Below are 25173 nucleotides of genomic sequence, written 5' to 3'. Positions count from 1 at the left end.
CTCCCAAGGATGAACCAGACTTGGAGGCCTACAATTCTTTTTCCTGAGGTCTTGGCTGATTTATTTTGATTTTCCCATGATGTCAAGTAAAGAGGCACTGAATTTGAAGGTAGGCCTTGAAATACATCCACAGATACACCTACAATTGACTCAAATTATGTTAATTAGCCCATCAGAAGCTTCTAAAGCCATGACATCATTTTCTGGTATTTTCCAAGCTGTTTAAAAAGGCACAGTCAACTTAGTGTATGTAAACCTCTGACCCACTGGATTTGCGATACAGTGAATTATATGTGAAATATTACGTGTGTCATGCACAAAGTAATGTCCAAACCGACTTGCCAAAACTAATTTGTTAACAAGAAAATTACGGAGTGGTTGAAAAACAAGTTAATGACTCCAACCTAAGTGTATGTAGACTTCAACTGTATATAGTGTCAACATTCAGTTACAAGATATCATGTCATAGCCTGGGTTGTTCTGAAAATAATTAGCCTGCTCATTCTAAAGAACATTTGCATGCACTGGACTCCTTTCTACGCACACAAAAATTACAGAATCGGTTTTTCTCTGAATTGCCTGAGATCGTATTTCATAACTTAGCTTTAGAATCATGCCCAAGTGACCCAGATTGCGGTTTTATAATGGACGTTTTTGGATTGCGTCTTTGGAGAGGTGCATGGCCACTTGGAGACACCAGTCCTCTCACTCAAACCCGAGTTTGTTTGTTTATTTTATTTAACTAGGCAAGTCAGTTAAGAACAAATTCTTATTTACAATGACGGCCTACCAAAAGGCCTCCTGCAGGGACGAGGTCTTGGGATAAAAAAAAATACAATATAAATATAGGACCAAACACATCACAACAAGAGAGACAACACAACAAAGGGAGAAGACAGACAACATAGCAAGGCAGCAACATATGACAACACAGCATGGTAACAACACAAAACATGGTACAAACATTACAGGGCACAGTCAACACCCCAAAGATCAATAAGGTAAGAGACAATACAACACACAAAGCAGCCACAACTGTCACAAAGTGTCCATGATTGAGTCTTTGTGAGGTAAAACTGTCCAGTTTGAGTATGTTGCAGCTCGTTCCAGTTGCTAGCTGCAGAGAACTGAAAAGAGGAGCAACCCAGGGATGTTGGTATGTTGCACCTACCCCACATTTTCCAGGAAAATTCCTCTCATGTATCCAGAGTATTTTCAGATTTTGCTAACGAAAATGAAAAGTACAGTAAATATCATAATTTACCACTAAATGTAATAATTGTACCATTATCTCCAAACTGATATTTCAATAAATGCTAACAGCAATACAGCACTCCATTTAAATAATCAGGTCATATATCTGAATGGTAGACAGTGGACAAATTGCAGGATCAATGGACAATATAGTGACGAATATAGTCTCTGTAATATAGTCTCTGTAATCACTAAAATCAGAAAGAATGTCAGCTGCAATTGAGACCAGCAATTATCTAAAACCATATATGAATTGGCGCCGGAGGATGGCCAATTCATCATTTCATTCTTAACCAACAGTGTGATTTTGTTTGTTTATTTGCATTTTTGTAACTTATTTTGTACATAATGTTGCTGCAACCGTCTCTTATGACCGAAAAGAGCTTCTGGAAATCAGAACAGTGATTCCTCACCTTGAACTGGACGAAGAATCTCTTTAACGAAAAGGACGAGAGGGATTTACTCCAGACACCCGAACAGACCCTCATCTGTCATTTGCAGGAGAAAGAGACATTGCGGAAAGAGATCAGGGTGCCTTGTGAGGATCTGCCGATGAGTGGCTAATCTTTCCTTGCCATCCGTACTACTGGCCAATGCACAATCGCTGGAAAATAACGATATCTAAAGAAGTCTCAAGGTTTTGCTCACTTGAGGTCGAGTATCACATGATAAGCTGTAGACCACTCTACCTAGAGAGTTTCTGTATTTTTCGTAGATGTCTACATACCACCACAGACCGATGCTGGCACTAAGACCGCACTCAATGAGCTGTATACCACCATAAGCAAACCAGAAAGAGCTCAGAGGCGGCACTCCTAGTGGCCGAGGACTTTAATGCAGGGAAACAAATCGGTTATACCCAATTTCCATCAGCATGTTAAATGTGCAGCCAGAGGAGAGAGAAATAAATTAATTTAAAAAAAACTAGCAATCCCTTTTACTCCACACACAGACGCTTGCCAAGCTCTCTCTCACCCTCCATTTGGCAAAATTGACCATAATTCTATCCTCCCGATTCCTGCTTACAAGCAAAAACTAAAGCAGGAAGCAACAGTGACTAGATCAATGAAAAAAAAGTGGTCAGATGAAGCAGATGCTAAGCTACAGGATTGTTTTGCTAGCACAGACTGGAATATGTTCCGCGATTCCTCCAATGGCATTGAGGAGTACATCATATCAGTCATCGGCTTCATCAATAAGTGCATTGATGACGTTGTCTCCCACAGTGACTGTACGTACATACCCCAACGAGAAGCCATGGATTACAGGCAACATCCGCACTGAGCAGAAAGGTTGAGCTGCAGCTTTCAAGGAGCGGGATTCTAACCCGGAAGCTTATAAGAAATTCCGCTATGCCCTCCGACGAACCATCAAACAGGCAAAGCGTCAATACAGGACTAAGATCGAATCATACTACACTGGCTCTGATGCTCATCGGATGTGGCAGGGGTTGCAAACTATTACAGACTACAAAGGGAAGCACAGCCGAGAGCTACCCATTGACACGAGCTAAATGATTTCTATGCTCACGTCGAGGCAAGTAACACTGAAACATGCAAGATGCGCACCAGCTGTTCCAGATGACTACGTAATCGCGCTCTCCACAGTCGATGTGAGTAAGACCTTTAAACAGGTCAACATTCACAAGGACCAGACGGATTACCAGGACGTACACTCCGAGCATGCGCTGACCAACTGGCAAGTGACTTCATTGACATTTTTAACCTCTCCCTGTCCGAGTCTTTAATACCAACATGTTTTAAGCAGACCACCATAGTCCGTGTCCAAGAACACTAAGGTAACCTGCCTAAATGATTACCGACCCGTAGCACTCACGTCTGTAGCCATGAAGTGCTTTGAAAGGCTGGTCATGGCTCACATCAACATCATTATCCCAGAAACTATAGACCCACTCCAATTTGCATACCATCCCATCAGATCCACTCCACACTGCCCTGTCACAACTGGACAAAAGGAACACTTGAGTGAGAATGCTGTTCATTGACAGTAGCTCAGCGTTCAACACCATAGTGTCCTCAAAGCTCATCACTAAGCTAAGGACCTTGGGATTAAACACCTCGCTCTGCAACTGGATCCTGGACTTCCTGATGGGACGCACCCAGGCGGTAAGGGTAGGGAACAACACATCCTCCACGCTGATCCTCAACACGGGGGTTGTGTGCTCAGTCCCCTCCTGTACTCCTGCCCTGGTATGTCAACTGCTCTGCCTCTGACCGCAAGGCACTACAGAGGGTAGTGCGTATGGCTCAGTACATCACTGGGGCTAAGCTTCCTGCCATTCAGGACCTCTATACCAGGCAGTGTCAGAGGAAGGCCCCCCCAAAATTGTCCAAGACTGCAGCCATGCTAGTCATAGACTGTTCTCTCTGCTACCGCATGGAAAGCGGTACCGGAGCACCAAGTCTAGGTCCAAGAGGCTTCTAAACAGCTTCTACCCCAAGCCATAAGACTACTGAACATATAATCAAATTGCTACAAAGACTATTTGCATTGCGTCCACCCGCGGATATTGCTGCAGTCAGCACACCAATTGCATGCTCCCTCAACTTGAGACATTGTGCTGTTCGGCAGATTTTAGAGTGGCCTTTTATTGTTCCCAGCACAAGGTGCATCTGCGTAATGGCCATGCTGTTTCAGCTTCTTGAAAAGCCACACCTGTCAGATGGATGGATTATCTTGGCAAAGCAGATATGCTCACTAACAGGGATGTAAACACATTTGTGAAGAACATTAGAAGAAATAAGCGTTTTGTGCACAAACGATTTCTGGGATCTTTTATTTCAACTCATTAAACATGGACCAACATTTTACGTTAATATTGTTCTTCAGTGTAGTTAAATCTGTTGCTATGCAAACATAAGACCGCAAGTTTATTGAGTGCCACACTGGGTATATATTGCATTCCATTTCATGGTGATATGGCTGTGATGTTAACTTCAGAAGCAGCTCACACAAGGGATTATGATCTAAAAGACCCACAGCAGCAGTTTCTCAATATCAAACAATTTCTGGGTAAAAACTAAGTACCTAATTGTTTTCAATTAAAATGGTAAAAAATAAACAATAGCTTCTTAGCAAAGAGCAATTTCTCAAGCAAGAATTTTGCTAGGACATTCTGGGAGTGGTCCGAGAGGAAAACTAGCTGTTATTGGCAGAGGTTTGGAACTCTCGTTCTTTTTAATTTAACCTTTATTTTACTAGGCAAGTCAGTTAAGAACAAATTCTTATTTTCAATGACGACCTAGGAACAGTGGGTTAACTGCCTGTTCAGGGGCAGAACGACAGATTTGTACATTGCCAGCTCGGGGATTCCGTTACAAGTCCAACGCTCTAACCACTAGGCTACCCTGCCGCTCCTTATTGGTCTACTAACTAATTAACTGCCTGGTAAGGTCACCAGGCAGGCCAAAACGCTATTCCACCAAAGCAGACTGAAATTCCAGGCAGTCTTTTTAAACAGTTCATACACTAAGGGCATTATCATTTTCACAATATTATTCCAACCAGTGTGGAAATATTAAAACACAGGAATATCACTTGACTGCACAGGGCATTTGATCTTTAGAGTATTAATAAAATTAAGCTAATGCTAAGTATATAAAAATAAGTACATTATAGTAAACAAGTAGTATGTGGACACCCCTTCAAATTAGTAGATTTGGCTATTTTAGCCACACCCGTTGCTGACGTGTGCAAAATAGAGCACACATATGCAATCTCCATAGACAAACATTGGCAGTAGAATGGCCTTACTAAAGAGCTCAGTGACTTTCAACATGGCACCGAGATAAGATGCCAACAAGTCAGTTAGTCAAGTGCTGTTATTGTGATGTGGAAACATCTAGGAGCAATGTTTCAACCGAGAAGTGGTAGGCCACAAAAGCTCACATAATGAGACCACCGAGAGCTTCAGCTCATAAAAATTGTCTGTCCTCAGTTGCAACACTCACTACAGAGTTCTAAACTGCCCCTGGAAGCAACGTCAGCACAATAACTGTTTATCGTGAGCTTCATGAAATGGGTTTCCATGGCCGAGCAGCCGCACACAAGGCTCAGATTAGCATGCGCAATGCCAAGCTTCGGCAGGAGCAGTGGAAGCGCGTTCTCTGGAGTTATGAATCACGCTTCACCATTTGGCAGTCCAACTGACAAATCTGAGTTTGCCCGATTCCAGGAGAACACTACCTGCCCCAATGCATAGCGCCATCTGTAAAGTTTGGTGGAGGAATAATGATCTGGGGGCTGTTTTTCATGGTTCGGGCTTGGCCCCTTAGATCCAGTGAAGGAAAATCTTATAGCTACTACATACAATAACATTATAGACGATTCTGTGCTTCCAACTTTGTGGCAACAGTTTGAGGAAGGCCCTTTCCTGTTTCAGCATGACAATGCCCCCGTACACCAAGTGAGGTCAATACATAAATGGCTTGTCGAGATCGGTGTGGAAGAACTTGACTGGTCTGCACAGAGCCCTGACCTCAAACCCATCGAACATTTTCGGAATAAATTGGAACGCGACTGCGAGCCAGACGTAGTCGCCCAACATCAGTAGACAACCTCACTAATGCTTGTGGCTGAATGGAAGCAAGGTCCCGCAACAATGTTCCAACATCTACTGGAAAGCCATTCCAGAAGTGGGGAGGCTTTTATATCAGTTAGGGGGACCAACTCCATATTAATGCCCAAGATTTTGGAATGAGATGTTCGACAAGCAGGTGTCCACATACATTTGGCCATGTAGTGTGGTAGTCGACTACCAAACGAAAAAAAATCCTGCTTTATTAAACAGAAAAGGTCATAAACAAGAAGCCAGTTCAAACCTTTCAACTTGCTCTTGCTAATTAGGTCTAGCAACATAAATCACTTATAAGTCAGCAGTAACATACTTTTGTAATCACAAATTAACCTTTAGCCCAATTTATAAGCTACAGCCTCTGGAATATTTAATTAAAAGGAGCTCACTGGTTCAAGCTGCCAAGCTCTTAGCACTGAACCAGCAATCCACTGACTGAAGTTGCAAGTTGTATTTGTTAAAACCCTTGTTACCAAATACCTTTACCATTACCCAAAAACCATTATATAGTTTAAAAAATGTTTGGGATTGAGTACCCCTCTGTATTCTGCCACTGAACATGGCCAATGGGAAGTTGCTGAGTTTCAGAGTTTAAAGGTTGAAAAAGAAATCAGTGCTACAACAATCACTTTCAATGTGGGATAAGGAATCCATTAAGCATGGGAGGGGAATAAGGTGAAGTACCCATTCCAATGCATTACCCCTCCATGACCCCCATTTGTTAATCCTCCCCAAAGCTTTACGATTAGTCATGAAAGAATACACTAGCTCGGAATTTATAAATCAATGTGAAAGTATGAAAGAGCACCTTCTTTAGTGGCAAAATCCTGACTGTCGCTGATCATCTTCTTGAGTTCAGGGTTGTATCGGGTTCCTTCTGGGAAGATGACAAGATACATCTGCACCGAAATCAAAACAAACGGGGGGTTAAGTTACAGCAAGTGAAGCCTTGCAGGGGAGATCAGCACATCATTACTCGCAAGGTTAGTAGTCTAAGACTATGTTTCTACATAGAGCGCATTCGGAAAGTATTCAGAGCACTTGACTTTTTCTACTTTGTTACCTTACAGCCTTAATCTAAAATGTATTAATCTACACACAATACCCCATAATGACAAAGCAAAATATCACAAGTGTTGACACCCTTTACTCAGCACTTTGTTGAAGGACCTTAGGCAGGGACTACAGCCTCGAGTCTTCTTGGGTATCACGCTACTAGCTTGGCACACCTGCAGATCCTCTGTCAGGTTGGATGGGGAGCGTCGCTGAACAGCTATTTTCAGGTCTCTCCAGAGATGTTCGATCGGTTTCAAGTCCGGGCTCTGGCCACTCAAACACATTCAGAAACTTGTCCCGAAGCCACTCCCGCGTTGTCTTGACCATGTACGTAAGGTCGTTGTCCTGTTAGAAGGTTAACCTTGGCCCCAGTCTGAGGTCCTGAACACTCTGGCGCAGGCTTTCATTAAGGATATATTCTATATTTTGCGATGTTCATCTTTCCCTCAATCCAGACTAGTCTCCCAGTCCCTGCCACTGAAAAACATCCCCACAGCATGATGCTGCCACACCATGCTTCACCGTAGGGATGGTGACAGGATTCCTCCAGACGTGACGCTTGGCATTCAGGCCAAGTTCAATCTTGATTGTATCAGACAAGAGAATTTTGTTTCTTATGGTCAGAGACATTTAGGTGCCTTTTAGCAAACGCCAAACGGGCTGTCATGTGCCTTCTACTGAGTGGCTTCTGTCTGGCCACTACCATAAAAGGCATGATTGGGTGAGTGCTGCAGAGATGGGATAACCTTCCAGAATGCCTCTGGAGATGGTTGTCAATCTAGAGCCCTTTCAGAGTAGCCATCGGGTTCTTGGTCACCTGCCTGACCAAGGCCCTTCTCCCCCGATTGCTCAGTTTGGGCAGGTGGCCAGCTCTAGGAAGAGTCTTGACGGTTCCTAACTTCTTCAATTTAAGAATGATGCAGGCCAGTGTTCTTGGGGACCTTCAATGCTGCAGAAATGTTTTGCTACGCTTCCCCAGATATGTGCCTCGACACAATCCTGTCGGAGCTGTACAGACTATTCCTTCAACCTCATGGCTTGGTTTTTGCTAAGACATGCACGGTCAACTGTGCTTATGTAGACAGATGTGTGCATTTCCAAATCATGTCCAATCAATTTAATTTACCAAAGGTGGACTCCAGTCAAGTTCTTGAAACATCTCAACGATAATCAACGAAAACAGGATGCACCTGAGATCCATTTTGAGTCCCAATTCAAAGGATCAGAATACTTATGTAAATAAGCTGTTTTCATTTTTTGCTAGAAATTTGCTAAAATTTCTAAAAACCTGTTTTCGCTTTGCCATTTATTGAGTATTGTGTGTAGCTTGATGAGGAAAAGGCAGTAACATACCTAAATGTGGAAAAAGGTCTTAATACTTTCCGAATAAACTGTACCCATGCCCATATGAAAACCTGGGTGTCATGAAGACTAGACTAGTCAGAAAATCATGACAAAATGCTAGCACAGAAGCCCAGGGACAAAGGGTAGCCCAGAAGCTCAAACAACAAGCTGTGGATCTTAGTGTCCTGGGAAGAAGTTATTTGGCAACAGCTGTCCTTCCTGATATAGACTAGGCACAGGGAAACATTTAGAACGGATATGCCAGTGACCAAAATGGCCTTTATAAATATTTATTTCAGTTGGTTTCATGTATATTTTAGAATAGCAACGCTCTTCAAAGAATGACAAATTGGGATAAAGTAAGAGCACTTTTATGGTATTTCACAGACACCCTCACAGCCCATCAATAGAATCCATTGAATGAAGTGACAGTATTAAACATTAGTTTTGTTGGCAGCCATGTAAAAAGTTATTGGCTGCGATGCAAGAAATAACATGCTTATCACCAAAAATGCTTTCGGGAGTAAATAACATTCCCAAATCAGACAGTTTGTGCCAGTGTGCTCCTTAAATACTTACTGGTGTTCCCAACACTGTTTGTGACGAGAGCTTCTTTTTCATTGCCTTCTCGTCAAACTTTGCGCTTCGCTTCACGTAGACACCTCCATGCTAAAAATGAACATTTGATTAAAAAAATGATACCAAATAGGCTTAAATCACTCTTACCAATAAGCACAATATATATTATAGCATCTAACAGTCCAAAACTTTTAGATAAATATATTACCTGAGAGAAATACCATCCGTATAATGGGAGCCATTTCAGCCCATCTTTTAGGACGTATCTCACATGGCCAAGTGCTTTCTGCCTAATGGCTAACATGTCAGCAATGATCCAGTCTGCTGTATGACAAGACAAGAGAAAGCAAGGGTTTTAGTCCAACTGCATCATGTGCCAAACTAACAAATTACTCTCACTCAGAATGAACAGAAATGAATTAGTTAAGCATTTTGTTGAAAAGGAACAGCTCACCTGTGCATTGATGGTTGGAAAGGTAGACTACATTCTCTTTTTTCTTTGGCACGTCTCCATAAATAACAATCTAAAGAAGAATGAACACTGTTTTACTAGGCCTAAAAGACATAAGGGCATAATGACAAACAGAAAGTCATACATAAATCAGATAACATTGGCAATAGGCTAGATTTGTTCCTACCAACCTAAGGAAGGATTCATTTCATAACACTCATGTAACAATAGCTCAAACAGACCAAATCAAAGCTTACTTTGTTAGTTGTTTGGTGAAAACATTGTGTAAAATAGGCCTGGGCGGTATACCGTATTTTACTATACCGGTATTGATGCACGGACTGGTTTGGGTTTTTACTTTACCTTCTATAACAGTACTTGAATGTTTGTTAAATGTGTAATGGTCAATGTAGCACATGCAACAGAGTTGTTTCCACTTTAACCTTAATATAAATCCACAAGCGTTCTATAATTACAATATTAGTTTGTGTTTCTTACATCAGCAAACAGCTAGTTAAGCTAAATCGTGTTAGCCACTAATGCTAATCGCTAGTCAGCTGGCTAAAAGTCAGAGCAAATGTATGTAGCGAATACAGCCTGATACCAGTGCTGGTGGAGGCCTAAATCAGCATGTTTGTGCAACAGTATCTTCAAAATCAAAGAGAAATAGGCGAAGCGTGAACATATTGGCTACACGAATAAAGATTTAATGTAGCCAAAGATTATAGGGTCCCCTAGGAAACACTGAACATCACTTTGGTTCCTACTCTGTCACAATAACTCATCCATCCATTTTTATTAATTGTCATGTCAAACACTGTATTCAAAGTGCCCACTATTATTAGTATTCTAACTATAGAATTAGAATTAACATTCTATTTCCAAGATTCCAACAGTTTACCCAACTGGTTTGATCTAAATCGCAACATTTGGTTAAAAATAAGGCCTAGTTTTTTTGCCCATATCGTGGCAGTGAGTGCAGGAAATGCAGAAATTTATGGAAATGCAGGAAATTATTTTAGGTTGAAGATGAATTGAACAGTGTAAAACAATCAGAATGGAGAAAGCCATTGAAATAATTTAGAATATATGTGTTGCCTAGGGTCACGCACTACTCAAAGCAAATGTAGAACTTTTATTAATCAAAAACATAAAATACTGTTCAATTTGAAAAAAAATCAAATTATATTTTGGCCATATCGCCCAGCCCTAGTGTAAAATAAACATTTGGACTCAGGGCTGGTGGTCAAAAACGGTAGGTCACAGACGGACAAATAAGACATCCTCATGATCTCTGGAGTCCCGGATTTCGGTGTGAAGTATTCTGTGTTAATTTTGTTTATGATTCGCAACCCTAAACGGAAAGTAGGTAGCAGCAATCTTGAAATGAGATCATCGGAAGTCACACCAACGATTTTAAGGCACAGATCAATAGCCAAGATACTCAGCTTTCCGCAGACACCCTGCATTTGCAGATAGGGGCTACTCTTCTCAGAGGTCGACCGATTAATTGGAATGGACGATTAATTAGGGCCGATTTCAAGATTTGTATTTTTTAAATTTAACTAGGCAAGTCAGTTAACACATTCTTATTTTCATTGACTGGATAGGTACAGTGGGTTAACGCTTTTAGGATAGGGGGCAGCATTTTCACTTTTGGATGAATATCGTGCCCAGAGTGAACTGCCTCCTACTCTGTCCCAAACGTAAGTGAATATTGTGTTATTTCTAACTTCTGTTGACTCCAAAAAGGCAGATATTTTTCTGGCTGTCTTTTTTTATTTTACCTTTATTTAACTAGAACAAATTCTTATTTTCAATGACGGCCTAGGAACAGTGGGTTAACTGCGGTGGGTTAACTGCCTGTTCTGGGGCAGAATGACAGATTTGTACCATGTCAGCTCGGGGGTTTGAACTTGCAACCTTCCGGTTACTAGTCCAACGCTCTAACCACTAGGCTACCCTGAGCGCCGTTCTCAGATTATGCTTTTTCCGTAAAGTTCTCTTGAAATCTGACACAGCATTTGCATTAAGGAGAAGTCTATCTTTAATTCTCTGAATAACGACTGTATCTTTTATCAATGTTTATTATAAGTATTTCTAAAAAAAATAAAAAAAAATCACTGGATGTTTTGAAATCAAAACATTACTGCACTTAACGCGCCAATGTAAACAGGTTTTTAGATATAAATATGCACATTATCGAACAAAACATACATGTATTGTGTAACATGATGTCCTATGAGTGTCATCTGATGAAGATCAAAGGTTAGTGATTCATTTTCTCTCTATTTCTGCTTTTTGTGACTCCTATCTTTGGCTGGAAAAATGGCTGTTTTTTTTTTACTTGTAGGTGATCTTAACAATCATCATATCATTGTGCTTTCGCTGTAAAGCATTTTTTAAATTGGACACGGTGGGTAGATTAACAAGAAGTTTCTTTCATTTGCCGTATTGGACTTGTTAATGTGTGAAAGTTACATATTTCCCAAAAATATTTTTGAATTTCGCGCTGCCTTTTCCGCGGAATGTTGTCGAGGGGTTCCGCTAGCTAGGCCCCTTAGTTCCAGTGAAGGGAAATCTTACGCTATAGCATACAATGACATACTAGACAATTCTGTGCTTCAAACATTGTGAAAACAGTTTGGGGAAGGCCCTTTCCTGTTTCAGCATGACAATGCATCATGCACAAAGCGAGGCCCATAAAGAAATTGTTTGTAGAGATCGGTGTGGAAGAACTTGACTGGTCTGCACTGAGCCCTGACCTCAACCCCTTCTTAAACCCTGGGGATGAATTGGAAAGCCAAATGTGACCCAGGCCTGATCTCCCAACATCAGTGTCTAACCTCACTAATGCTCGTGGCTGAAGTGAAGCAAGTCCCTGCAGCAATGTTCCAACATCTAGTGGAAAGCCTTCCAAGAATAGTGGAGGCTGTTTTAGCAGCAAAGGGGACCAACTCCATGATTTCTTAATGAGATGATCGACAAGCAGGTGTCCACATACCTTTTGTCATGTAGTGTAAGTAGTTTGGAGGTGCATTTTCAAAAGGGTACAGTATAAATGATTTTAGTACATAAAAGTATTACAACTACTCCTATCTTAAGTAAAATCAATTGATTCATGTATTTGAAACAGTATTTTTAATTGAGTCTAATAGGGATGAATGCTATTATCGCTTATGTGATGCAAGTATGTTTGGAGGGGTGCATTTCCAAAATAGTAAAGTAAGCATGTTTCTAGTGCATAACATATAGTGGAGTAGTTGGAACCCTGACCTGTTCACTGGATGTGCTACTTTGTCCCGGACCTGCCGTTTCTACCTCTCTCCACCTCTGAATGCTCAGCTATGAAAAGCCAACAGACAGTTACTCCCGAGGTGCTGACCTGTTGCACCCTCTTTAACCACTGGTATTATTATTATTATTATTATTATTAGACCCTGCTAGTCATCTATGAATGTTAGAAAATCTTGAAGAATGATCTGGCCTTAATGGCCATGTACTCTTATAATCTCCACTCCGCCAAGTCAGAAGAGGACTGGCCACTCCTCGGAGCCTGTTTTTGCGCTGTCTTCCTAAGTTCCTGCCTTTCTATGGGAGTTTTTCCTAGCCACTGCTTCTACATAGGCATTACTTGCGCTTTGGGGTTTAAGGATGGGTATCTATCCATATAAGCACTTTGTGACAACTGCTGATGCATAAAGGGATTTAAATAGAATGTGATTGAGTAGTTGTACAACATAAACACACTGAGTTAGCTAACACACTGAGTTAGCTGACAAAATACTTGAAAAGGTCCTTTCATCGAGTCTCCAATATGGGATAAATGCCATTATTACGAATGCGATGTATGTGCATTTTCAAAATGGTACATACCGTATTTGAAAGAGTATGTTAAACTTTCACTGAGTCTCAAATACGGGATACATATTTTTAGAATATGAGATGAAACTAACCCAGTAATTACTTGTATTGGCAATCTATTTGAATTAAGTCTTCAATAAAAAATAAAAAAAAATCAAATATTATACATGATGATATTTGACAATAGGATATGATTAGAAATTCCAATTGTGGCTATATTAATCCGAATATGATTTTAATATATAATAATAATAATACTAATAATACAGACCCGTGCCTTTATAAAGTAGTTTGATGTTTCTTTGTAGCAAGACTTTTCTTGACCTAACGCATGTCATGACATCCAATTGCAATCATAGTTAAGTGCAATCTCAATCACTAAAGATGGTCTAACCGAACTACCGCGTGTCGTTTACAAAGCGAAACAAAATAAGGGTGAATAAAGTACCGAGGTAAAGACAGTTTCAGGTTGGATATTTGAAAGATAGTTGCCTGTAGTTTTCCTTACGTCCACCAACAGCAGTTAGGGACCGTCAACATAGTGACAAATCACATTTTTCAAATGTCAATAGCTCTTTAACCATTACTCCAATAACTTTCAAAACTGGTCGAAGCTAACCCGATGGCATAGACACACATTGCACACCCTTTAGTTTGTCCATTTTTATATCACATGGTGTTATACAAATTTTTCAAAATGTAGAATTTCAATAGCTCCTTGGTCATGTGACCTAGCGACATCAAACAAGGTTCAGAATGTCCACTGACTATCCCTTCATATTGCACACTGATGTTTGTCCACTTTCATCTCATGCTATTATACTTAAATCTGTATGCTTTGCAGGCCTTCATTTTACATGGGTGTTCAAAAATTAAAATTAAAAAACTTACGTCAACAAATGTTTCATCCTCGCAATAACTATCGTTCACATGGACACTGAAAAGATCCGCAAATGGCTGTATGTGGACTGGATCAAGGACAGGAGAGGTGCTAAAGGAAGGCGCTCAGGTAGGCCTCATGAAAAACAGTGTTTCATATGCTCTTTTTAATCACAGTAATAGGCAGTGATTTGTCAGTCACAGTGAGCTTGATAATGTGAAAGAATAATTTTTATAGCATCACTTTTATATACTGTACATTAAGACAAATCCTTCTACGTTGAGAATTAGAACACAGTTTACATAACCTGATAATGACTTGATATTTGAGTGCATTCACAACAAGCCACCTGCAGACAACTTAGAAAATGCGATATTTGAGGGTTAGCTTTTCTGATATAAATAGTTGATGCATGGCCTACTATTTCTAATTGGGAAAATAAAATCGTACATCTTTTGTGAGTAAAATCCTTTTTCCAAAATTGATTTAGGTACATTTTTGTGAAGAGCTATGAGGGTTGTGATACGGGTCATTTAATAATAAAATCATTTAAGGGATCAATACATTCTATATTGCTTCCCCAGTATCTGTATGAACCATCAGGCCAAGTGTTTTTGGTTGACCCTGCTGGACAGAAAGAGAAGGAGGAATCGGAACACGTTGCATTCAAATTCAGGTCTTAGTTATTCCATTGTACTGGATCTAATACATATTAGCATTTTACATACATTCATAAGTGTAATACATTTTTATGACATACTGTGAAAAACTCTTTGCTGCTGGCTCTGTCCCTTTCAGACAAGCGCAGAGCAGACTTGAACCACAGGGGTTCTCTAAAGAGAGAGTAATCCAAAAGGCACAGACACACCCCTTGACTTTCAATTGGCACCGTTGACCTGTATGTATTCTCTCCTGATTAGCTATGGGGTGCAGTCTGGCAGTCTGACTAAAGTGCCAGAGGTATGAGGAGATACATCCTCCTTTGTATTTATGGGAACATATACTTCCTAACACTTTGGATCCTATTCTTGAACAGTTAGAAGACACAATGCATCAATGTAACAATTTTTTTTATTACTAATTACTGTCCATGAGTAACCCCAACCTTGTGGGTCTAAGGGGTTTGGGCCAATAAAGTGTCAACTCAATTCTACCACTGACTAGTCTCATGCCCCTATGAACGGGGACACAGGGCAGTAGTTTTTAATCTAAACCAGCCCCTTTTTTACTGGAGTACACCAACCCCTAATTGGGGCTCCTTTCTTGACACATAGTAATATAATAATAATAGTAGCAGTTTACCAGATAAGAACTGCCAAAGGGGGTGGAGTTGCAATCTACTGCAGAGACAGCCTGCAGAGTTATGTCTTACTATCCAGGTCTGTGCCCAAACAGTTTGAGCTTCTACTTTTAAAAATCCACCTTTCCAGAAATAAGTCTCTCACTGTTGCTACTTGTTACAGACCCCCCTCAGCCCCCAGCTGCACCCAGGACACCATATGTGAATTAATTGCCCCCCAACTATCTTCAGAGCTCATGCTGTTAGGTGACCTAAACTGGGACATGCTTAACACCTCGGCCGTCCTACAATCTAAACTAGATGCCCTCAATCTCACCCAAATTATCATGGAACCTACCAGGTACAAACCCAAATCCGTAAACTCGGGCACCCTCATAGATATCATCCTGACCAACCTGTCCTCTAAATACACCTCCGCTGTCTTCAACCAGGATCTCAGCGATCACTGCCTCATGTCCTGCGTCAATGGGTCCGGTGTCAAACAACCACCCCTCGTCACAGTCAAACGCTCCCTAAAACACTTCAGCGAGCAGGGCTTTCTCATCGACCTGGCCCGGGTATCCTGGAAAGATATTGACCTCATTCCATCAGTAGAGGATGCCTGGTTATTCTTTAAAAGTGCTTTCCTCACCACCTTAAATAAGCATGCCCCATTCAAAAAAAATGTAGACCCAGGAACAGATATAGCCCTTGGTTCACTCCAGACCGGACAGCCCTTGACCAGCACAAAAACATAATGCGAATAGCCCCTACAATATGCAACTTTTCAGAGAAGTTAAGGACCAATATACACATGCAGTTAGGAAAGCTAAGGCTAGCTTTTCAAACAGAAATGTACATCATGTAGCACAAACTCCAAAAAGATCTGGGATACGTAGGTCCATGGAAAATAAAAGCACCTCCTCCCAGCTGCCCACTGCACTGAGGTTAGGAAACTGTCACCACCGATAATTCTACAATTATAGAGAATTTCAATAAGCATTTTTCTAAGGCTGGGCTTGGTTACCACCTGGCTACCCCTACCCCGGTCAACAGCTCTGCACCCCCCACAACAACTCGCCCAAACGATATCATAATCGCCATCAACAAAAGACAATACTGTGCAGCCGTATATGTCGACCAGCCCAAGGCTTTCGAATCTGTCAATCATAGCATTCTTATCGGCAGACTGAACAGCCTTAGTTTCTCAAATGATTGCCTCGCCTGGTTCACCAACTACTTCTCAGACAAAGTTCAGTGTGTCAAATGGGAGTGCCTGTTGTCCGGACCTCTGCCAGAGTCTCTGGGGATGCCACAGGGTTCAATTCCCGGGCCGACTATGTTCTCTGTATACATCAATGATGTAGCTCTTGCGGCTGGTGATTCTCTAATCCACCTCTACGCAAACGACACCATTCTGTACACTTCTGGCCCTTCTTGGAAACTGTGTCAAACTAACCTCCAAACGAGCTTCAATGCCAAACAACTCCCCTTCCGTGGCCTCCAACTGCTCTTAAATTAAACTAAATGCATGCTCTTCAACCGATCGCTGCCCGCATCTGCCCACCCATCTATCATCACTACTCTGGACGGTTCTGACTATGTGGACAACTACAAATACCTAGATTAGACTGTAAACTCTCCTTCCAGACTCATATTACTCAACTCCAATCCAAAATCAAATCTAGAAAAAGATTCCTATTTCGCAACAAAGCATCCTTCACTCATGCTGCCAAACTAACCCCCGTAAGACTGACGATCCTCGACTTCGGCGATGTCATTTACAAAATAGCCTCCAACACTCTACTCAGCAAATTGGATGCAGTCTATCACAGTGCCATCCATTTCATCAACAAAGCCCCATATACTACCCACCACTGCAACCTGCGACCAGTGTTAGAGCGCCGACAGAGATGGCCACCTCGCTTCGCGTTCCTAGGAAACTATGCAGTATTTCGTTTTTTTATGTGTTATTTCTTACATTGGTACCCCAGGTAATCTTAAGTTTCATTACATACAGTCAGGAGGAACTACTGAATATAAGAGCAACGTCAACTCACCATCATTACGACCAGGAATATGACTTTCCCGAAGCGGATCCTGTGTTTTGCCTTCCACCCAGGACAATGGATCGGAACCCAGCTGGCGACCCAAAACAACGACGCCATAAAAGGGGCAAACGAAGTGGTCTTCTGGTCAGGCTCCGGAGACGGGAACATCGCGCACCACTCCCTAGCATACTATTCGCTAATGTCCAGTCTCTTGACAACAAGGTTGATGAAATCCGAGCAAGGATAGCATTCCAGCGAGACAGAGACTAACGTTCTTTGCTTCACGGAAACATGGCTCACTCGAGAGACGCTATCGGAGTTGGTGCAGCCAGCTGGTTTCTTCAGGCATCGCGCCGACAGAAACAAGCATCTTTCTGGTAAGAAGAGGGGCGGGGGGGGTATGCCTTATGATTAACGAGATGTGGTGTGATCATAACAACATACAGGAAGTCAAGTCCTTCTGTTAACCTGACTTAGAATTCCTCACAATCAAATGTCGACCCCATTATCTACCAAGGGAATTCTCTTCGATTATAATCAGACGTATATATTCCCCCCCAAGCAGACACATCGATGGCCCTGAACTAACTTTCTGACTATGTAAACTGGAAACCACATATCCTGAGGCTGCATTCATTGTAGCTGGGGATTTTAACAAGGCTAATCTGACTCCCTAAATTGTATCAGCATATCGATTGCGCAACCAGGGCTGACAAAAACCCTGGATCATTGTTATTCTTACTTCTACGATGCATGTAAGGCCCTCCCCTGCACTCCTTTCGGAAAAGCTGACCACGACTCCATTTTGTTGCTTCCAGCCTACAGGCAGAGACTAAAACAAGAAGCTCCCGCGCTCAGGCCTGTTCAACACTGGTCCGACCAATCTGATTCCACACTTCAAGACTGAGTCGGTGAGCGAGTTCATTAGAAAGTGCATCGGCGATGTTATACCCACAGCAACGATTAAAACATTGCCAAACCAGAAACCGTGGATTGATGGCAGCATTTGTGCGAAACGGAAAGCGCGAATCACTGCTTTTAACCAGGGCAAAGTGACCGGAAACATGACCGAATATAAACAGTGTATTTTCAGGGTTTACAGTCAATCGCGGATTACAAAAAGAAAACCAGCCCCTACGCAGACCAGGATGTCTTGCTCCCAGACAGACTAAATATACTTTTTTGCTCGCTTTGAGGACAAAACAGTGCCACTGACACGGCCCACGACCAAAACCTTACTTCAGTCTCATCTGAAAGTTGTAAATTCTTGGTTATCTGCAAGAACTCTGGCTAACAAATTGAATCAGCAATACAAAAATGGGGTTTAATCAGTTATTTACTAAATACCTAACTAATCACACATATACATAATTAAGTCATAACTTGATTACAAATTACGTCATAAAGGAAAATGTCCCTAGCGGGTGGAACAGATATGACAGCTTGTTACACACAGGAAAGGGGGCTGGGTTGAGTGAAAGAGCAGGAGACTGAGGAACAAAGGAAAAAAATCAGTGCTATCGGAAATATAGTGCTATCGTAAATGCATTCTAAATTACCGCCCATTTGGAAAAGGAAAATGCAATAAATATTTACTCTTGAGCTGCGCTTCAGTAGGTTGGTGGAAGATGGAAGACCGTGTTGCCAAACCGAGTCCTTTGAAGAATATCTATGGTGGTCAATTGGATATGTTGTAGTAACATTGTTGTGTGGTAGATGGGATACTCTGTCTGTTCCTTCCTAACCTGCGTGTGCAGCTGCGGTCGCTAACTCCAAGGGCTAGGAGGTATCACTTCTGTCGCGAATAAGAGTTCAAAGTTCATACCATTCGCAACCAAAGCTCATGCGGATGTTGGCTTCATTCTGTAGTTATTATCTGAACCATTCTGACATCGGTCCTCACATCCTCGGAACAGGAAGTTATGTTGACATCAAGGCTTTATATAGGAAGGGAGAAGAGGGCGTGTTTGAAAAGTTTTATAACCCATGTCCATTCACAGAGGCGGGTCACTGATTGAGCAGCCCTATCAGATGAAAATCCAAATCTCTCATTTTAGAAGCTAAAATCACATCATCCCATCACAAATAATTTCATATTCAAACATTTAAATTGAACAACAATTCCATGTGAATCTGATAACTCTGATGTGTAGACTTTCCACTGTAGAGTTTATGTCATCTGATCATTGATGAGAATGTCTCAGATGACAACCGAACTGACATCATATTCATTAAGTACCACCGCATATGTTCAATTGTTCAGTTTACCAGAATATAGTTCATTGTCCCCCACCTACTGATGTTCCCAGAATCTCTATGTGAACCAATTTTTTTAGACGTATCCTCAGTAGGGTGGAGAGGATAGGGGGGGGGGTATTTATGACTCGAATAAACCTATCCTCCAGGCCAACATCATGACACTAGTCAAGGACCATATCACCTCCACCCTACCTGACACCCTAGACCCACTCCAATATGCTTACCGCCCCAATAGGTCCACAGACGACACAATCGCAGCCACACTGCTCTAACCCATCTGTACAAGAGAAATACCTGTGAGAATGCAGTTCATCGACTACAGCTCAGCATTTAACACCATAGTACCCTCCAAACTCGTCATCAAGCTCGAGACCCCGCCGTGTGCAACTGGGTACTGGACTTCCTGACGGGCCGCCCCGAGGTGGTGAGAGTAGGTAACAACATCTCCACCCCACTGATCCTCAATACTGTGGCCCCACAAGGGTGCGTTCTGAGCCCTCTCATGTACTCCCTGTTCACCCATGACTGCGTGGCCATGCACGCCTCCAACTCAATCATCAAGTTTGCTGATTGATTACTGTTACGGATACCAGTATCCTGTGTGTGTGTGTGTGTGTGTATATCATGTGTTCTTTTCTCTCCTTCTCCCCTCACAGGTGAAAATCATCACTCCCCAATCAGTCACCAATACACTCATCAATCAGAAGACACAACTCCTCCTGTTTCCTACCCTATCACAGTTCCTTTCCCTTCCTTTCCCTAAAAACCCTGTCAGTTGTTTGCTCTAGAGCTCAATCTCTCTGTAAATGCCATGTCTGTAGGTCTCTGTGGTTTACTCTCTCTTTGTGTATTATCCTCTTTTGTTTGAGCACCTCCATAGCACTTTGTCCTCACCTGTGAGTATTGTTTTTGGTTATGGTGTTTGTTTGCTGGTGGGAAAAGGGGAAACCAAGACAAGTCGCCCATGGGCATACACTACCCGTAGGTAGACTTTGTTAAATACACTAGTTAGAACTGGACGGACCACCCACTGTATTTTGGTTAGTTAGTTAGCTGTTGTTAAAGTAGGCTAGTCTGGCTTAGGGGTGTTTTTGAATAATTATTGTTTCTTTCCTTGGGTCCAGCTCAGCCCCTTTTCCTGCTCCCCCCATTACCGCGTGTTTTACAATAAACCCTGAGTTTGACGGTAGATTTCAGTTGTCCTGGTTATTTCGTTCACACTTTTACTTTGTCACTATTATAAATTTGCCTGAGTTATGTTACGGGTCTCATTACCATCCCCCCTAGACTGTCGGGCCAAAAGGGATTCGTAACATAAGTGGGGACTTGTCCGGGATTTGTCTTTACTGACACCCATGCCGCTCATGCAGATTGTTTTAGTGGTATAGTTCAGTGTTGAACATTATAGCTGAGGTAGCATTAGTGTTTACTATTTTCGTTGGCTCTTGTGAAGTAGGTAAAGATGTCTACTTTTGAGTTGAAGTCCTTTTTGGATAACCATTCGTGGGAGGTTTTGATAAATGTCGTAGAGTTAATTTAATGACCTTGGCTGACCATTATTCAATATCGATTCCGCAGAGTTTAGTTAAGTCAGAGGTTAAACAGCTAGTGTTAAATGCATTGTTGGAAGAGCAGGTGCTTGTGTTACCGCTGCCTGAGCCTACTACCCCTGTAGGGGATGTTGCTGCTCCTGTAAGCCCATTGGTGTCTGATAATGAGGGCGAGGCTAAAACACCAGCCACATTGTCCCGTTTTGATCCACTCTCCCCACTGTCAAACGGTGATGTCAGGCGGGATGTCCGTTTAGCACAGTTCCAACTGCAGGCGGAAGAGAGCCCAAATTAGGCGAGAGACTCCAGTTGGAGATGTGTAAAATTGAGGCAGATAAAGAACAGCGGCAGATGACGTTTAAAATGCGCCAGATGGAACTCAAACACGTTTGACATTAGTAAGCAGATTGCCTTAGTACCTTTGTTCAGAGTCGGAGGTGGACTCCTATTTTTGTGTATTTGAGCGTATAGCCGTAGCATTGAAATGGCCTGAAGCCATATGGTGCCTATTGCTTCAGTGTAAATTAACTGGTAAAGCCCAAGAGGGTTTGTAAGCGCTACCTCTGGAGGACAGTTTGAATTATGAAGTGGTCAAAGCTACTGTTCTTCGTGCCTATGAGCTTGTGCCTGAGGCATACTGACAGAGATTTAGGTCTCATAGAAAGTCTTCTAGTAAGACTTGTGGAATTTGCTGGAGACAAGGGAAATCTGTTTGATAAATGGCATGCTGCTAGTAAGGTAACTGATTTCAACTCTCTCCGGGAGTTAATCTTGTTGGAAGAGTTTAAAATTGCTTACCCGAACGCATTGTAGTTTACCTAAACGAACAGAACGTATCCTCCCTGGCAGAAGAGTCTGTGTTGGCAGACGAGTTTGTGTTGACGCACAAGAGTGTATTTTCGGCTCATACTGAGAGTAGAGCCACTGAGTTTCCTACTTTTAGCCCTAGTCGGCCAGCAGTAGTATATCAAGCACGCCAGAAGAATGAGCGTCCCTGTTTCTATTGTCATAAAGTGGGACATATGATTAATGATTGCTTCATGCTTAAACGCAAACAAGGGATGCCTCTTCGTGCCAAGCCGCCAACAGGTGTTGGTCTAATTCGTATGGTTGAGAGGTCTGCAACAGAACAGGTGCCTCAGGGTAACTGTAGTTTGAAAGTCTCAGTCCCCGACTGTAGTTATGAACCATTCATTTGAGGGGTTTGTGTCCCTAACGGATGACGAAGCGTCTCAGCGTCTGGTTAAAATCCTTATAGATACTGGTGCGGCGCAGTCGTTTATATTGTCTGATGTGTTGCCCTTATCTGACGATACATACTGTGGTTCCAGTGTGTTAGTGCAGGGTATTGAAATGGGTTTTGTCCCAGTGCCATTGCACTTTGTAAAAGTACACTGAGTTAATCAGTGGAATATTCCGAGTGGGGGTATGTCCTATGTTGCCAGTGAAAGGAGTGACCTTTATAATGGTTAACGATATTGCCGGAGGAAAGGTAGTACCCGTATTGGAAGTATTGGATAAAAGTGACCACTCTCTCTCGAATGAGCTGGCACAGTTATCCACATGTGTTCCCCGCTTGTGCTGTCACTCGTGCTCAGGCACGACAAGGTGACGAGAGAGATTTGTCGAACACTGTTCTGTTCAAAGAGGTTGATCAAGAGGATGGATTGTGTGATACCTCTGAGAAGCTGATCACCTCTGACAAACAGCCCAGGAAAGAATCAAAGAACGTTGAACTTATTGCTGATGCAATACAGTTACCAGTCACTCGTGAGCAGCTGATTGCTAACCAAAATGTTGACAACAAGCTTGCTAAATGTTTTTCTAGTGTTGTCTCATTGGAAGATGTAAAGAAGAAGAACGTGGCTTACTTCATTGATGGTAATCTCCTTGTGCGTAAATGGAATTCCCATGTTGACGCGGAGATTGGAATGCCGTTTACCAAATCGTGATTCCTACAGCCTTTCGACAAAATGTATTATCCCTTGTTCATAATCACCAGTGGTCTGGTCATTTGGGAATCACAAAGACTATTCATTCTATTCATGGATGTGTTCTTAGACAAAATTGTGAGTGAGCCCACTCCCTTGGATGAGAAGCAACCCCACATGAATGGTATCAGGATGCTTTACTGTTGGCATGACACAGGACTGATGGTAGCACTCACCTTGTCTTCTCCGGACAAGCTTTTTTCCGGATGACCCAAACCATCGGAAAGGGGATTCAGAGAAAATCACAGTACCCCAGTCCTCAGCAGTCCAATCCCTGTACCTTTTGCAGAATATCAGTCTGTCCCTGATATTTTTCCTCTTTGCTGCCATTCTTGACACCAGGCCATCCTCAACGTCTTCACCTCACTGGCTGTGCAGATGCACTCACACCTGCCTGCTGCCATTCCTGAGCAAGCTCTGTACTAGTGGTGCCCCGATCCTGCAGCTGAATCAACTTTTTAGGAGACGGTCCTGGCGCTTGCTGAACTTTCTTGGGCGCCCGGAAGCCTTCACAATTGAACCGCTCTCCTTGAAGTTCTTGATGATCCGATAAATGGTTGATTGCCTGTGAAGCCCTTTTTGAGCAAAGCAACGATGATGGCACGTGTTTCCTTTTAGGTAACAATGATTGACCGAGGAAGAACAATGATCCCAAGCACCACCCTCGCTTTGAAGCTTCCAGTCTGTTATTTGAACTCAATCAGCATGAGAGTGATCTCCAGCCTTGTCCTCGTCAACACTCACACCTATGTTAACGAGAGAATCACTGACATGTCAGCTGGTCCTTTTGTGGCAGGGCTGAAATACAGTGGAAATGTTTTTTGGGGATTCAAATCAAATCTATTTATCACATACATGGTTAGCAGATGTTAATGCGAGTGTAGTGAAATGCTTGTGCTTTTAGTTCCGACAATGCAGTAATAACCAACGAGTAATCTAACCGAACAATTCCAAAAACGACTACCTTATACACACAAGTGTAAAGGGATAAAGAATATGTACATAAAGATATAGGAATGAGTGATGGTACAGAACGGCATAGGTGAGATGGAGTAGATGGTATAGAGTACAGTATATACATATGAGATGAGTAAATGTAGGGTATGTAAGCATATTAAGTACCATTGTTTAAAGTGGCTAGTGATAGTTTTACATCAATTTCCATTATTAAAGTGGCTGGAGTTGAGTCAGTGTGTTGGCAGCAGCCACTCAATGTTAGTGGTGGCTGTTCAACAGTCTGATGGCTTTTAGAAAGACTGAAAAACAGCTTCTCTTGGTCCCTGCTTTGATGCACCTTTACTGACCTTGCCATCTGGATGATAGCGGGGTGAACAGGCAGTGGCTCGGGTGGTTGTTGTCCTTGTTGATCTTTATGGCCTTCCTGTGACATCGGGTGGTGTAGGTGTCCTGGAGGGCAGGTAGTTTGTTCCCGGTGATGCGTTGTGCAGACCTCACTACCCGCTGGAGAGCCTTACGGTTGTGGGCGGAGCAGTTGCCGTACCAGGCGGTGATACAGCCCGACAGGATGCTCTCGATTGTGCATCTGTAGAAGTTTGCGAGTGCTTTTGGTGACAAGCTGAATTTCTTCACCTCCTGAGGTTGAAGAGGCGCTGCTGCGCCTTCTTCACGACGCTCTCTGTGTGGCTGGACCAATTCAGTTTGTCCGTGATGTGTACGCCGAGGAACTTAAAACTTACTACCCTCTCTACTACTGTCCCGTCGATGTGGATAGGGGGGTGCTTCCTCTGCGGTTTCCTGAAGTCCACAATCATCTCCTTTGTTTTGTTGACATTGAGTGTGAGGTTATTTCGCTGACACCACACTCGAGGGCCCTCACCTCCTCCCTGTAGGCAGTCTCGTCGTTGTTGGTAATCAAGCCTACCACTGTAGTCGTCTGCAAACTTGATTCAGTTCATTTGCATGGCAAAGAGGGACTTTGCAATTAATTGCAATTCATCTGATCACTCTTCATAACATTATGGAGTATATGCAAATTGCCATCATACAAACTGAGGCAGCAG

The 25173-nt window shown here is 42.4% G+C and overlaps 1 protein-coding gene across 2 annotated transcripts in view; it reads right to left on the bottom strand.

The window, feature by feature from the left end:
• Window positions 1-25173, bottom strand: part of LOC118398299 (1-acyl-sn-glycerol-3-phosphate acyltransferase epsilon-like) — a 61097-nt gene that overhangs the window by 31186 nt on the left and 4738 nt on the right. Inside the window, exons 2-5 of one of the 2 annotated variants that reach the window (XM_035793502.2) lie at window positions 9282-9351; window positions 9036-9151; window positions 8828-8917; window positions 6657-6747 (exon numbers count right to left, since the gene is read on the bottom strand). In XM_035793502.2, the coding sequence (XP_035649395.1) occupies window positions 6657-6747; window positions 8828-8917; window positions 9036-9151; window positions 9282-9351 (367 nt within the window). The remainder of the gene's footprint in view (window positions 1-6656; window positions 6748-8827; window positions 8918-9035; window positions 9152-9281; window positions 9352-25173) is intronic. The other variant, XM_035793510.2, reaches the window with a different exon arrangement.

Source organism: Oncorhynchus keta, chromosome 2, assembly GCF_023373465.1.
Source record: "Oncorhynchus keta strain PuntledgeMale-10-30-2019 chromosome 2, Oket_V2, whole genome shotgun sequence".
Classification (NCBI taxonomy): Eukaryota; Metazoa; Chordata; class Actinopteri; order Salmoniformes; family Salmonidae; genus Oncorhynchus; species Oncorhynchus keta.
This window is presented reverse-complemented; position numbering and strand designations above follow the sequence as displayed.